At 40.5% G+C, this 17,250-nt stretch overlaps 1 protein-coding gene across 6 annotated transcripts in view; it reads right to left on the bottom strand.

Annotated features, from left to right (window-relative positions):
- Nucleotides 1–17,250, bottom strand: part of shank3a (SH3 and multiple ankyrin repeat domains 3a) — a 1,110,717-nt gene that overhangs the window by 168,872 nt on the left and 924,595 nt on the right. For all 6 annotated transcript variants that reach the window (XM_063072946.1, XM_063072949.1, XM_063072948.1 and 3 more), the window contains one exon: nucleotides 5,530–5,665. In XM_063072946.1, the coding sequence (XP_062929016.1) occupies nucleotides 5,530–5,665 (136 nt within the window). The remainder of the gene's footprint in view (nucleotides 1–5,529; nucleotides 5,666–17,250) is intronic.

The raw sequence follows: 17,250 nt of genomic DNA, 5'->3' as shown, positions 1-17,250 counted from the left end.
AGCACTTCTTTTCAGTTGGTAGTGTTGAGGTAGTCTTGTTGACTTATGTAGAAGATGTGCAAACTTAACAATGGCGAAACCCAAACTGTGTCACTGCATTTGATTTATTTACATGATTATATATGAAAACTATGTACATGTGTTCTATTTACAGAAGGACCAGTGCCTGGGTTTTGGGAGGACTCGTCATTCAAGTGAGCCTCCACTGTGCTGCACTGTACATTTGGCACTACATCAGCCACAGGAGGGTTAGCAGCTGGCAGCACCACCCCAGGAGACTGGCCCTCGGGGGACTTGACGGAGCTCTGAACAGCAACGTCTCGGAGCTGAGGGGAAGGGGCATGGTGATCTTGTACCAAGGTCCTGAGCAGACTGACGAGACACCCAACCTGCTCAGTGAACTGTGTCCAACCAAACTGCATAATAGTGTGCGACCTTGTCATGTCACTGTGCATCTGGGTGTATCCAGTCTGCACGGTGACATGGAAATTCTGCACTGCCTCATGAAGGAGATGAATGGTCTGCTCCAGCATCTGATGGGTGTGGGCTGCAGATGTTTCAGGCACGGCACCTGTCAGCTGTGGCTGATGTGGCCTTTGGTCATCTAGGGTGGGCTCTCCGGCTTGGATGCCACCATCCAGGAGATGCTCTTGGGAAGGTCCGACTACAGGAAGCAGTTCCTGTGGTGGGTCCTCCTGCAAATCCAGAGCACTGTCACAGGTGTGGAGAGTAGATCCTAGGTCTTGTGGGGTCGTGGCACTTTCCCCCTGATCGGACTTGCCATCATTCTCCTCAGAAGCATCGTCATCTTTGAAAATATTGATGAGTCCTTCCAGTGACTCAGTGCTGTTTGAAGTGAGAGATTCATCTGTGGAGACATAAGAAGTCACCTTTAATGCTGGATCTGGGGTATTGTAACAATTTGAGATTTTTTTTTTACAATCAGACTGTTGCAGACGACAGAGTACCACTGACGCTTCTCCAATTGTGTTTCCCTCTCCTCTCCTCTCCTGATAGGAGTGACTCCTGCTAAGCGATGGTCCAACAAACACTGGCTTCCCTGTAGTACATTTCCCACCAACCTGTTTTCCAGACAAGACCAAGCAGCCTGCATTGGAAGGTAATTTGACTGAGGAGAAATCACAACCAAGCCCAACTCATCCTCACCCCAAATTCCACATTCCACTCGCAGGCACGCTTCTCAGCAGGAGTCACTAGATATCGATCAGGAGTGGCAATCCTAGCTGACTTTTGTTTTTTTTTTCATCCTTTCCTAAACCAGGGCTATTAAGGCCAATTATAATAATCTCACTCCCACCCTGCCACCCACCCACACCAAACCCAACTCCCACTTGCTACCCTTGGCTGAAGTCAACTAACTTAGCACAGACCAAGGGTTCAACCTAGGGCCTTCCTGGTCTGCACGGTTCTCCCACTGAGCCATCAGGACAGCATCAAAGTGCCACTTCTCAAGAAAACTTACTGCAGGCACAGCAAACGATTGTGGACTTGGGGCATTATGTCTAAGGAGCTACAGGGTCTCTGAAGGAGCATTGCTAGCATGCATATTAGCGGAGTAATGGAGAGGGCTATGTTGTTAGTATTTATTTATTTCTAACTAAAACAGACAGCAGACATCATTCACAGGACTTACCAGATTCGGTGACAGGCTCTGGCGTGGAGGTGGTCTCATCGGTGCCTTGTTGAACAGTTGAACTAGCAGTTTCTTGGTTCAAGGGAGATATTTCGCTAGGTGCCCTGCTGTTCTGTGCAGTTGGTTTGCGTTTCCTAGTGTGGTGCTGCTTAGTTTCGCAACCCCTTTTTTTTGGTTTTTTTTATTGGTTCATTATCTCGTTTGCGACAGCCGTTTGCAGTTTGGGGCACTTTTTTTGCACAAATTTATTAACTCTCCTGACAGTGATGGCCCAGTGGCCTCTTGATGGTCCTCTGTTGTCGCTAACAAAGTCTTGATGTCAAAGAAATGCATGCTTCATTCTTATGTACAATATAAACCATTATTTAGAAAGTTACATATCATCAAAACCGTGTCTTCTACTTTGCCCTAGTTTCGCCACCCTTAACTTTTACCATTGTGATAATTACCTCAGTTTGACATTTTCAATGATATTCCCACTCATTAAGCTTACGGTGAAAATAATTTACCATGGATGAGATTATTCTTTAATGTGTACATTGAAGTCAATCTTTCCAACATCTCTTGCATTTGACTAATCAAATATCACAACCCCACCCACTCCAGATGTGTTAATTACACCTCTTTTTAGATACATCAATAATTGTCTTTCTTAGGACTATTCTTGCGTTAGTCTGTTAATACTCATTCATTACTACAACAGTTACTAGAGCTCAGCAAGTATTCCACTGGTTTAACAACTACGTATATGACTGGTTTTGACTTCACCTTGTACTCTGGTTCCTCAGTTTCCTTCTGACTCAGTCAAATACATTTACAACCGTGAATGGCACTACCTGGATGATGTCCTTTATGAACACACCAAAGCTTTATCAGCAGCAGTTTGCAAAATAACAAAGCACTTCCAAATTGGCAGAAGAGAGCTGGCGATCCCCCTCCCAGTACCCTGCTAAGTCATACATGAGGACACATACACATATGAATCATCATGTTTGCTGAATCGATCATACTACATTAAAACATTGTGCTCTTCAAGACATGGTTCACCAATCAGACAAGTTGCAATGGCATGCTATGGCTTTGTAAGTGTTCCCGGCTTCCCAAGAATAACCTCAAAAAAAAATCACCTTTTTCCTTGAATGTTTTAAGTCTCAATATCCTTGGCCTAATTTTCCCCAATGAGGACAATTTAATTTCTGAAACTACTATCCTAACCTGCTGACTAATGAATCCACATAGTTGTCATAGTCTTTGTGCTAAAGAGTCTTTTCTTCCTAAAAAATTACTTCCAGTTCTACCAGATTTACATAGACTATGTGGCAAAGCAACAGATTATTAAGTGTAGTACATATACCTCTTGCAAATCTCCTCCCATCCCTCTTCAACTGTCTTCCATCAGTATATTTTTCTCACCCTTTCTTCCCTCTGGTTATGTAGCTTCTCCTTGAATCATTGATACTGTTGACGCAATTTCTTGTGTCAGTGTGTTTCCCACTATTACCAGTCTCTTGAAGAGTTTCTCCTGAATTAGCACGGCAATTGTCAGTGACCATCTTATATTTAAGAACTATAGTTTTAATTTTCTCTACAAGTGGAAATATTCTAATCACCTTGAAGAATTGTATAAGGTCACCGCATCTTTTTTCTAGAGAAAATACCTCCCAACTATTCAGATCTTTATAACAGGTAAGTTTAACACATTATTTTGATAATATCCTTATAAATATTTTAATCATCCCAAAGTGCTCCAACATCCTTTTGATGACAATGAGGCCAAAGGATGCACAGTTCTCCGAATGGAATCTAACCAAAGTTATCTGCAAGTTTATCAGGAGTTCTATGATTTTCAGTTCTAACCCTAAATCCCCAATGCTTTACCTTAAAAAAAATCTCCCTGCTTCATGACTTTTAATTATTTTAACGAAAAACCATCCTAACCTTAACCCTAATGAATTTACCATTACCCTACCAAGTGCAAGCCCTGCAACTCTTTGTAGATTGTCAGTGTTTTTCTTACATTCTGTGGTTTTACACCTGTAGACTTCCATTTCAATCTTAGCAATTGCAACTGCACTATGCCAATGTGAACTACGTTTAGAAATTTAGTGTAGCAGTTGTTGTATGTGAGTTTACAGAAATAGGTCAAATTAACACTGAAATGGCATGAGAAGCATGAAAGGTGTATCTTAAATAAAACTGATGTCCAATAACAAATAAGGAAAGGTTTGAGGTAGATGGGCTTGAGTGAAGGGGCCTATTAACAGTGTAGCCAACTTGCGTCTTCTATACACTTGATAAACATTTGCATATATTTAATCTTCTTTATCCTTCTCAGTACTTCCTACTGTCAAACTCCTTGAAACTCTCAGGCTTCCCTTTTTTCTGCAGTCTGCAGGTTTTTATAGGCTTTCTCTATCAGTTCTATTCTGTAGATTAGAGTTTACTCAGTCTTTATGCTCCATTCTTCTGTAAGATCCTGAAAATGAACCAGTTTTTGTATATGCCATCAGCTATCCTCAGTCAAGGATTTGATAACTTTTCAATGAATATTTCTGAGAACTGGACTGGGAGCTGCTAAGCAGAATTAACACAATCAGAATTCTCCAAAGCAGTTAAGGAGATATCATAGTCATTATTCTACACAATATTTCAACGACAACCCAACAAAAGTAGTCTTCAAATCCAAACTAAAATTGAGTTCATTATAAAGGGACGACTACTGTACTTCAACAGAGCCACTAATTGCCATTTCAATCTTGCACATTACCTTATTTTACCAACATACATTAATTAGTTAAACACACTTTGCTAAATAGATGAATAACACATTCAGCAATAATTCACTTGACTGTGTATCCATGGCAGGAAGCATCCATACAAATATCAAGGCATCCCACAGATGAGTTAACTACTTAGTATCTGTTGCTCTTGGCCTGTCTGCTCAGTTTCCATCTCCCTCCCTGGTGCCCTTCCCAGACATACTCTTCCTTTTGATGCTTCATCTGAGTGATCACTCTTTTTGTTGTTCTACATTAATTAACTGTTTTGGGCATCAGATGTGAGCCTAATTTTGCCCTCACTATTGTTGACATATTTACACTTGATCAGAAGTCAATATTTTCTCCTCAGTAAATGTGAGTGAGAGAGAGCTACCACATCCGATCTAACATCAGTTAACTCAGCACAAATCAAAGCTGCATAGATGAGGGAGGTTAATTAATTACTTAAGCTAATGAAAGGAACATGCTTCAAAATGTTTCAAGTTGACTGAAAAGTGGATGGTGGCTGGATGGTAGGAACTTCGCCAAAGAGGAGACAGCTTCAGTTGGACAGAGTTTTGATTAATTCCTTCTCAATATAAGAGAAAAGAACTTGATTTTTTCCCTTACTGGTGGCAATTTTGTACAGTCCATTACATATTTTGAGAAAAGAATGCTCCAGTTCACTCTTTAACTTGATAAGGAAAAAGAATTGACTCTATTTCGAATTTATGTGGCTGAAGGTTTTGCACGTAAGCTGATTAAGAGAGGGGATCCTCTGATGAGCTCCCTATATAATTGAAATTAAGTGCCCATTAGTCTATCTATGAATAACAGTGGGGAAAACACAAATACTCTGCAACCAACTAACGGCATTCTTATACCCAAAATGTTTTTTTTCTTTTGGTACATTAGATGAAAACTTGCCACTACTTTGAATTTCTGCTACTCAACGTGTAGTTCAGTGCCTTCTTTGAGAAAACCCATGTTGCACACCTCACACAAATATCAAGTAACTTAGAGACATTCTCTACAACAAGTACAAGCAACCACACACAATTGGCAATAACGTTAACTCTAACAGAAATCTGTAATTACCATTAACTATTGCCTGACCTTTTTTCCTCATTCCATCTTCCAGTTCTGGCTTTCGACTGACTGTCACCACCTTCATCAGCAGGTTATTTCCTCCCTGTCGGATCATGGAGACCACTTGCTTGTGTCCAACCTTCACCACGTTGATGTTGTTGACCTGTAAAAGAAGACAAATGCTGTTCAGGTCTGGACTACTTTACAGGCTGGGGAGTCTAGCGTCAGGTTTAAGGAAATGTAAAATAATGTTAATGTGAAAATATCCCAGCAAATGCAGGAATAGCACACCATTTTTTTGACCTGAAAGGAGAACAGGCAAATTTATATGTCTTGTGTGTAAAGTTAATAAATTCCAAAATATTAAACTGCAACAGTCCAAGACACTCCATAGAAAATGAATATGGATTTTTTATACCACTTCTCCTGACTTTCCCCGTGAGTCCAAAGCAGGAGTTCTAATTTGCTTGCATTGAATCTATTTGTTAATACTTTGACCACTTGCTTAATCTGTTAATATCACTTTTCAATCTAATGCTTTCTCTAATCGTATACAATGTTACCTATCTGTAACAGCAGAAAACATGGATATCTGGCTAACTATATGAAAAATAATTACATAAGATAGGGTGGCCTTACCACTAGTCATATTCTAATTTTAAGTACTTGTTACTATCCCTAACTGCTACCTCCAGCCCTTGTGTTTGAAACCTAGTCAATAATTTGCCATTAATTCCAATTCATAAAGGAACTTCTCACATATCGTCTGGAAATCCACATAATATATAATTCCCTACACTACTTGAGGCAGCTCCTCAAAAAAAGATCAACTAAGTTTGTCAAGAATGATCTACCCTTTTTAATGACTGTGGGCTTTTCGTTAATTAAAAAAAATCAAGACAATCAGCTGTTAACTATATTTAATTTGATACTATTGTCTGTAGCTTCCAATTAACAGATGTTAGATTAACTGTTCTGTTATTTTGTTTGGATTCCCTCTATTATTCCTCGAACAGAAAAGTGGCATTAGAAATTCAGAAGATATTGTTAGGGGATCTGCAGTGTTCCCTGCTATTCCCTTTCAAATACTGGAACAGAAGCAATGCAATCTTGAGATTTATTTACTCTTATAGTGTTTTATTTTGGTGAGCCCTAAACCTTGATTGGATTCTTAGAGTTGTAAATATTGCAGCAAAGTAATTACACAGTGTCTTTCATTATTTTCACTTACGTTATCACCAACATCAGTGATGTGGTTTGCATTACTTTTGACCATTCTCTTTTTCTGAATGTAATTTTAACTAAATTGTAGTGATCCATATATCTCTAGCAAATTTCTTTTGTGTTCATGTGTTGAGGCTCTTACTATCTATTGTATCACCTTTTAAATCACACCAATTCATCAGAATCTGTGTCCTTTTTTATCCTACTGTTGAGTTTTCTTTCAGTTTTAAATAGAGCTTTGAAAAAATATAGTAAATACATTTGCATTTTTTGCATATTTATTGCTTTTAATACACTGTGGTAGAAGCCACAGAGTGTTGGTGACTTGGCGAAGCTAAGCCCCGTTATTTAGACCATAAGATACAGGAGCATCGAGTCTACTTCGCCAATTCACCATGGCTGGTCAAATTTTCTCCTCAGCCCCAATCTCCTGCCTCTTCCCCATATCCTTTCATGCCCTGACCAATCAAGAATCTATCAATTTATGCCTTAAGTATACATAAAGGCTTGGTCTCCACAGCTGCCTGTGGCAAAGAACTCCACAGATTCACGACTGGCTGGCTAAAGCAATTCCTCCTCATTTCCATTCTAAAAGGTCACCCCTTTATTCAGAGGCTGTGTCCTCTGGTTTTAGACTCTCCCACAATAGAAAATATCCTCTCCACATCCACTCCATCAAGGCCCTTCACCATACAATAGGTTTCAGTTAGGTCACCCCTCAAACATCTGAATTCTAGTGAATACAGGCCCAGAGCCATCAAATACTCTTCATGTGAGAAGAGGATCAATCCTGGACCTGCTTTGAACCCTCTCCAGTTTCAGCACATCCTTTCTAAGAAAAGGGGTGAAATACTCTTCACAATACTTCAAGTGAGGCCTCAAGGGCTTCATAAAGTCTCAGCATTATGTCCTTTTGAAATGAACACTAACATCACATTTGCCTTCCTCACTGCAGACTCAACCTGCAAATTAACCTTTATGGAATCCTGCACAATGACTCCCAAGTCCATTTTTACCTCAGATTTTTGTATTTCCTCTCCATTTAGAAAACAGTCAACCCTTTCATTACCTCTACCAAACTGCTTGACCATACATTCCTGACACTATCTTCCATGTGCCATTTCTTTGCCCGTTCTCCTGATCTGCCTAAGTCCTTCTGAGCCTCTCTACTTCCTCAAAACTACCTGCCCATTCACCTATCTTCATAATGTCTGCAAACTTGCAACAAAGCATGGTGATCAATTCTATCATCTAAATCATTGACATATAGAATAGAAAGAACCAGTCCCAACACAGACCCCTGTGGAACACCACTGGTGACTGGCAGCCAGCCAGAAAAAGCTCCCTTTATCCCCAGTCTTTGCCTCCTGCCAATCAGCTACTGCTTTATTCATGCTAGAATCTTTCCTGTAATACCATGGGTTCATAGCTTGTTAAGTAACCTCATACGTGGCACCTTGTCAAAGGCCTTCTGAAAATCCAAGTGCACAACATCAACATCAGATTCTTCTTTATATGTCCTACTTGTTATTTCTTCAAAGAATTCCAATAGATTTGTCAGGCAAGATTTTCCCTTGAGGAAACCATGCTGACTATGGCCTATTTTATCATGTGCCTCCAAGTACCCCAAAACCACATCTTTAACAATCGACTCCAACATCTTTCCACTGATGTCTGTCTAACTGGCCTATAGTTTCCTTTCTTCTGCCTCTCTCCCTTCTTGAAGAATGACATGACTTTTGCAATTTTTCAGTCTACCGGCAATTCTTGAAGGATTATTACTAATGCCTCCACAACCTCTTCAGCCACTTCTTTCAGAATTGTGAGGTGTACAGCATCTGGTCCAGGTGACTTATCTACCTTCAGACTTTTCAGTTTCCCAAGAAGCTTCTCCCTATTAATGGTTACTTCACACACTTCATGATTCCTGACATCTGGAACTTTCACCATACTGATGTTATCTTCCACAGTGAAGACAAATGTAAAATACTTATTCTGTTCATCCACTATTTCATTTTCCCTATTACTCCCTCTCCAGCATCATTTTTTAGTGGTCCAATATCTACTCTTGCCTCTCTTTTACACTTTATGTATCTGAAGAAACTCTTGGTATCCACTTTAATATTATTGGTGAGCTCACTTTCATATTCCATCTTTAACTTGTTAATGTCTTTTTTTGGTTGCCTTCTGTTGGTTTTTAAAACTTCCCAATCCTCTAACTTACCACTAATTTTTGCTGCCTTACATGCCCTCTCTTTGGCTTTTATGTTGGCTTTGACATCTCTTGTTAGCCAAGGTTGTGTCACCTCGCCTTTAGAATACTTCTTCCTCTTCGTTATGTATATATCCTGTGCCTTCCAAATTTCTTCCAGTAAATTCCAGCCATTGCTGCTCTGCCATCCTCCCTGCCAGTGTTCTTTTCCAATCAATTCTGGCCAGCTCCTCTCTCTCATGCCTCTCCAATTCCCTTTACTCTACTGTAATACCAATACATCTGACTTTAGCTTCTCCTTCTCAAATTTCAGGGTGAATTTGATCATATTATAATCACTTTCCCCTAGTTTACCTTAAGCTCTCTAATCAATTCTGGGTCATAGCACAATACGCAATCCGGAATAGCTGATACCCTAGTGTGCTTAACCACAAGCAGCTCTGAAAAGCCATCTTGTAGGAATTCTAGAAGTTACCCTTCTTGGAATCCAGCACCAGCCTGATTTTCCGAATCTAGCTGCCATGACTTTGTAACATTGCCTTTTTGGCATGCATTTTCTATCTCCCATAGTAATTTGTAGACCACATCCATACCATTTTTGGGGGTCTGTATTAAACTCTCATCAGGGTCTTTTTATCCTTGCTGTTCCTTAGCTCTATCCAAAATGATTCCACACCTTCTGATCCTTTGTCACCTCTTTCTAATAATTTGATTTCATTTTTTACCAACAGAGCCATGGCACCCCCTCTGCCTGCTTGCCTGTCCTTTGGTACATTGTGTATCCTTGGACCTTACGCTACGAGCTATAATCGTTTTTTCAACCATGGTTCTTCTTCTTCTCCGTCTTGTTTTACGGCGGTTGGCACCCAGCTTAATGGTGCATTACCGCCACCTTCTGCTCCAGAGTGTGCAATAGACTTACATTCTAAATCCCTTCACCCAATCTCACACACACACACATGCCCTAACCTACACTTTATCCTCCCATCTTTGGCTATCACCAACCATGGTTCAGTGATGCCTACCACGTCATTCATGCCAATCCGCAACTGTGCTGCATGTTCATCTACCTTATTCTGCATACTGCGTGCATTCAGATATTACATCTTCGGTCCTGTATTCACCCTTTTCAAAAACACAAAATAATCTGCAGATGCTGTTGTCAAAGGAACACTCACAATGCGCTGGAGGAACCCAGCAGGTCAGTCAGCATCAGTTGAAAAGATTAGTCGACGTTTCGGGCCGAAACCCTTCGTCAGGACTGAAGGAAGAACTTTGGGGAGGGTTTGAAGAATGCTGGTAGTTGAAAAAAAAGGTAATTTGAAAGACAAAGGGGTGGGGGAGGGGAAGCAGGGAGGAGATTGGCAGGAGAACAATGCGCAGTAGTAGAAGGAGGCAGAACTATGAGGGAGGTGATGTTAAATAGGGATAGAGGAAGGGAGCTATTTCACATCACCTCCCTCATAGTTCCGCCTCCTTCTACTACTGCGCATTGTTCTCCTGCCAATCACCTCCCTGCTTCCCCTCCCCCACCCCTTTGTCTTTCAAATTACTTTTTTTTTTCAACTACCAGCATTCTTCAAACCCTCCCCAAAGTTCTTCCTTCAGTCCTGACGAAGGGTTTCGGCCCGAAACGTCGACTAATCTTTTCAACTGATGCTGACTGACCTGCTGGGTTCCTCCAGCGCATTGTGAGTGTTCCTTTCACCCTTTTCAATTTTGTTCACCTTTTACATTTCAACTCATCCTGTTGACTGCAGTTTTGCCCTACCTATCATCAGCCTCTCCTTGCTAGGAGTCTCACTACACATTGATTCTATTTGTAAACCAACTACTTCGCCTTCAGCATTCTCACTCAGGTTCCCATCCCCATACCAAATGAGTTCAAACCCACCCAAACAACTCTAGCCACAAGGATATCAGTCACTCTTGGGTTCAGGTGTAACCCATCCTTTCCCTTGCTTCCTTTTCATCACATTCATACTATTCCACCACAAGAAAGCAGATCCATGATCAAGGATCTCCACCATCCAGGACATGCTCTCTTCTCGCTATTGCCATTAGGAAGGAGTCAAAGGAGCCCGAGCTCCCACACCACTGGGTTTAGGATTAGTCACCCTTCACTTCTGAAGCGGCGTAAACAACCCCAACTTCAATTTGTAATGGGTATTATTTAGCAATTGCTGAAATAAGACTCATCTCAGAAGCAAGAAGAGAAAATGTTTTAAATATTCAGCAGCATAGGCCACATTTGTGGAAACAGAACTTTGTTAATTGAAGAGTCTCTGAACTGAAAGGTTGACTTTGTTCTACTTCTCACAGATGTGGCCTGACCTTTTGAGTATTTCCTACATATTCTGTTTTAGATTTTCAGCATCATGAGTTTAAAAAAAAATTCTCACATCTCATAGAGTCATAGAGCAACAGAGCATGGGCGATGGAACTTCAACCCAATTGGCCCATGTCGACCACAACATCCCTGATAGTCCCAGTTACCGTGTTCAGCCCCAAACCCTTTAAGACCATCCCCTCCATGTACATATCCAAATGCCTCTTCAATGTTGCAATTGTACCTGCCTAGATTACTTCTCCTGGCAGCTAAGCCCAGATACCCTTTGTGTAAAGAAGTTACCAATCAGATCTCTTTGAAATCTCTCCTCTCTTATCTTGTATCTATGCCCTCTAGTTTTGAACTTCCCAAGCTTGGGGAAAAGATTATTCTGTCCACTCTATCCATACCACTCATGGTTTTATAAACTCCTATGTGGTACCGTATTTCTCCTGCACTCTAGGAAATAAAGATCCAGTGTGGCCAAACTCTCCCACTAACTCAAAATCTCTAGTTCAGGCAACATCTTCTTAAACCAATTCCACTCCAGCTTGACAATGTCTTTCCTATAAAATGGTGACCAAAACCCTACATAATACTCCAAATGCGGCTGTCCTAACGACTTGTATAACTGCAACATAATGTCCCTACTCCTGTACTTGATTCGCTGAGTGATGAAGGCCAGCAAGCTAAACGCCTTCTTCAACACCTTTCAGGCTGCATGGCTGCTCTTAGAGAACTTAGAACTTGCTCTCCTAGGTCCCTCTGATGCACAACACTGATAAATGTTCGATCATTCACTGTATAGGCCCTATCCTGGTTTGACTATTCAAAATGCATTACCTCACACGTATCTAAGTTGGAATCCATTTGCCATTCCTCATCCCATATCCCCAACGGAAAAAGATTTCTTTGCAATGCCCTTTTGAAGCAGGTGGAAACTTCTAGCTGCAGCCATCAGAGATTGAAACTGTCTTTGAACAAACCGGCCAGTTGGTTGTATGGGTTTTCAGAGCCCTACCAGGTTCTTCATCGGGACCTGTTGCCTTGTGAAGGTTCACCTTCTTGAAAGACAATCTGACGTCGGCCTCCGAGACAGAGATCACCTGGTCACTGGGCGTGGTGGGGATCCTCCCAGCTGTAGTTTTTTCCTTCCTTTCAAAGTGAGCATGATCTGACATGGGCATCATATTGCAGGCTTTGTCCCAAGTTTGGCACAGGATTTAAGATCAGAAGTGGAATCCTGTACCAGACTTGATAATGGAATCAGGCAGAAAGAAGGGCCTGTTCCAGCCATCAAACTGCAAAATGGAACTCTGCACCAGGCTTGTAACAGATACTGCATTCCAAAATGGAACTCTACGTCAGTCCTGTTAGTTCTGAGCTGCAACCCCATACCTGGTCAGATCATCCCCCCCCAGCTTTTGCTCTGTGCCAAGCCAATTACATTCATCAGATTCTGAGATGGAACCTTGTACTAGGTCTGTCACTGACAACATGCATTCAACTGGAACCTAACACTAGTTTTCAAACGCGAAGCTGTGACCATCTACCAGGCCTTATATAGCCATTAAAATCTCAGTTGGAACCCTGCATCAGGACTATACAGACTTCTCTTTTACTTTAATGTGGAATTTCAACACCTCTTATAAAGTAAAATTGAGTGACATAGGTGACAACAGGGCCTCGCTTCCAGGTGAGCTCAATGCCTTCTGTGTTCGCTTTGACTGTCAAAACATGGAAGAACCTGGAACATGCAACTCCCATAGTTCTGATGATCCCATTATTACAATCTTTGAGGCTGATGTGCGAACAGATTTCAGGAGGGTGAACCCACGAAAAGTATCCAGCCCGGATGGGATGTTTGGCCAAGTACTAAAGACCTATGCTGATCGACTGGCTGGAGTGTTCACACAGAACTTTAGCTACTTACTTTGGCAATCTGAGGTAACCAACTGCTTCAAGCAGACTTACTTATACCGGTGCCTAAGAAGAACATGGTACTCTGCCTCAACGATTATTGTCAAGCAGCACTTACATCCACACTGTTTTGTGAGGTTGGTGATGAAATATACACAGCAGATGCCATCTCATTGGCTTTTCACTTAACCCTGCAACAGCTGGACCTGAAAGATGCATACATCAGGATGCTCTTTGCTGACTATAGTTCGGCATTTAACACCACCATTCCCACAAAACTAATCAATAAACTTCAAGACCTTGGCTTCACTATCTCTGTGCAATTGGATCCTCGATTTCCTCACTTGCAGACCCCAGTCAGTTTGAATTGGCAACAACATCTCCTCCAAGCACATGCTATATTCAAGTGTGCTGATGACACCACTGTCATAGACTGAATCAGAGGTGATGACAAATCAGCATTTAGTAGGTAAATTGAAAATCTGGCTTAGTGGTGCCACAACAATAAACTCTTACTCAGTGTCAGCAAGACCAAGGAGCTGATTATAGACTTCAGGAAGAGGAATCCAGAGATACATGAGCCAGGCCTCATCAGAGACCCAGAGGTGGAGAGGGACAGCAACTGTAAATTTCTCAGTGTTATCATTTTGGAGGAACTGGCCTGAGCACAACATATAAGTGCAATTATGAAGAAAACACAACAGCACCTCTACTTACTCAGCAGTTTGTGATGATTTTCAGCATGACATCTAAAACTTTGACAACCTTTGATAGTTATGTGGTGGACAGTATATTGACTGGCTGCATCACTCCCTGGTATGGAAACACCAATGTCCTTGAATGGAAAATCCTCCAAAAACTAGTGGATATGGCTCAGTCTATCATGCATAAAGCCCTCCCCACCATCTACACGAAACGTTGTCGAAGGAAAGCAGCACCCATCAGCAGAGACCCCATCCCCAAAAACATGCATTCTTCTTGCTGCTGCTACCAGGAAGAAGATACAGGAGTCTCAAGTCTCGGATGCGGATTCTGAAACTGGTTAACTCTTCTTCGATCTGTGCTAGTCATTCACCGATTCAATTTAAAATTGTGCATCGTTACCATTTGACGAAGGAGAGACTCTCTAAAATATTTCCTAATGTTGATAGTTATTGTGATAGATGTAAAACTGAGATAGCTATACTGACACATATGTTTTGGTCTTTTTGTATACTGGAAGAGTTCTGGAAGTCAGTTTTTTTCGACAATTTCTAAAGTACTTAAAATTAATCTACAACCTAACAAGTTAACTGTGCTTTTTGGAATAACTCCTCAAAATATCCATGTATTCTGTGTCTGACCAACATGTTATTGCATTTGTTACACTGATAGCTAGGAAGGCCATTTTGTTGAAGTGGAAGGATACATCAGCTCCTATTTTGTCACAATGGTTCTCTCAAGTGATGCTATGTCTTAGTTTGGAGAAAATTAGAAGTCGAACCTTTGAACCTATATTTGATTTTGAGAAAAGATGGGGCTCATTTGCTCGTTATTATCATGTGAGCTAATTGATAGATTTTCTTCACAATCTAATTATAAATTTTTTGGTATATTTTTCTTCCTTGCTGGCGGTTTGATGCTTATTTTTAGAAGCTTTTTGTATCACGCATGACTCCAGGGTTGTACACCTACTGGGTTTTTTCCCCTCTTTTTCTGCTTAGTAGGGTTTTTTTTATTATCCCAAAATTTTTCAATCTTTAAGATAATGTTCTTTTTCCCTTGAGACATTGTAAGTGCTGTTACTTCGATGTACTCATGTTATTTCTTTTTGAATAATATAATAACAAAAAGATTTGAAAAGAAAGGAGTCTCAAGTCTCAGACCACCAGGTTTAGAAACAGTTATTACCCCTCTACCATCAGGATCATGAAACAGTTGGGATAACTTAATTTGCCCAACACTGAAGAGTTCCCACAACCTATGGATTCACTTTCAAGAAATCTACATCTCATGTTCTCAATATTTATTGCTTATTTATTTATTATTATTATTTCTTTCTGTTTGTATTTGCAATTTGTTGTCTTTTTCACACTCGTTGATCACCCAAGTTTGTGTTTTTCATTGCTTCCATTATGGTTATTATTCTATTATGGATTTATCGAGTATTCCCACAAGAAAATGAGTCTCAGGGTTTTATATGGTGACATATATATGCTACGATAATAAATTTACTTTGAAGTTTCAACTTTGAAATCTGTAACAGTCCGAATATGATTATTGTATCTAAACTGGAACCATTTACCTTTGGCTTGATTGAACTCTCTTATATAGAGCTTGAAGTAACTTTTTTTTCACCAAATCTTTGAGTGTCCAACCTACTTGCTTGGTGTTTACTTCCAGTGGTATTCAAGCAAATATTTATTATCAAAGTACATATATGTCACAACCCTGGGATTCATTTTCTTGAGGGAATTAACAGTAGTTACAAAGAGGAAATAATAATAAACATAACAAGTAAACAAGCAATAAATATCAAGAACATGAGATGAAGAGTCCTTGAATGGGATTCCATTGGTTGTGGGAACAGTTCAAAATGTATTTATTCACTGGATGTTATGAATTGCTGTTAATGGTTTCCCTTGGGAAGTTGGCTGTGTGTCACCTTTTTGAACTGCTGCAATACATGAGGTCAAGATACACACAGAGAACTTATTGCAACAACTGCTTCATTTAGTTAATCATTTATTTATTGCATGCACTTCAAAATATTCAATGAGATGTGTAGTTTGTATTAACAACCTATGTACAGATACTTCTGAACCTAGTATCATGTTATGTACATATAATCAATCTGTGTATATAATTACCTTATGTATCTATATTTATTGTGTTTTTTGTGCTGCATCGGATCCAGAGTAACAATTATTTCATTCTCCTTTACATGTGTACAGGAAATGACATTAAACTATCTTGAATCTTTAATCTGTAAATTTGCTAACCACATTCTCATCCAAATTGTTGATGGAAATGACAAACAAGAGGCACACTGCTAGTCAAAGGCCTCCAGTGGAGAAACACTGTCACCCTTCGAAATGTACCATCAATCAATTCTGTATTCAGGGTCTGGCCTGAAATGACAACTGTTATGTTCATTTCCAATGATGCACCCCGACCTGCTGAGTTCCTCCAGCATTTTGTGTGTGTTACTCTGGATTTAGCTAGCTAACTCTCCCTGCATCCCAGGTGATCTAACTTTCCGGAGCAGCCTAAAATTCTCCCATGAGGATGAAAAGCAAGAATGGCAAGGTCTTGGAACTTCAGATGAAAAGAGATATTGTAAGTTTTGTCAAAAAGGACAAAGGAAGCACTTGTAAGGTGTAAGAAATTAAAATCGGACATGGCCCTTGAGAAAGATAAAGGAAGCAGGGAGGAACTTAAACAACAAAGGGGATTAACACAAGCAACACACTTGATGATGAATGAGCACTAGGCCTTACACTCCTGGCGAGAATACACCAGCTCCTGGGACACTCAAGCTCAGCTGTCACATTCATGTACTTCATTCTCTGAATGAAGTGTTAAAAGTGTTTCATCAAACACAATTTCATACCAACCCACCTCAAGAGATAAGACCATAAAACACAGCAGCAAATTAGGCCATTTAGCCCATCAAGTCTTCTCCATCATAGCTGATCCCAGATCCCACTCAACCCACACACTTGCCCTCTCACCATATTTCTTGATGCCCAGACCAATCAGCTATCAACTTCTGCTTTAAATGTACCCATGGACTCCACCGCAGTCTGTGGCAGAGCATTCCACAGTTTCACCGTACTTCTTCTTACTTCTCCTCAGTTCTGTTCTAAAATGTTGCCCTTCAATTTTGAGGCTGTACCCTCTAGTTCTGGATACCCCCACCAGACGAAGCATCCTCTCCACATCCACCCTATCTAGTCCTTTCAACAATTGGTAGATTTCAATGAAATCCCCATGCATTCTTTTAAATTCCAGTGAGTACAGGCCCAAAGCTGCCAAAAGCTCCTCATATGTTAACCCTTTCCTTCCTGGAATCATTCTCATG

The sequence above is a fragment of the Mobula hypostoma genome, chromosome 20 (genome assembly GCF_963921235.1).
Source record: "Mobula hypostoma chromosome 20, sMobHyp1.1, whole genome shotgun sequence".
In the NCBI taxonomy this organism is placed as follows: Eukaryota; Metazoa; Chordata; class Chondrichthyes; order Myliobatiformes; family Myliobatidae; genus Mobula; species Mobula hypostoma.
The sequence above is the reverse complement of the archived record's forward strand: the minus strand, read 5'-3'. Positions and strand labels throughout refer to the sequence as shown.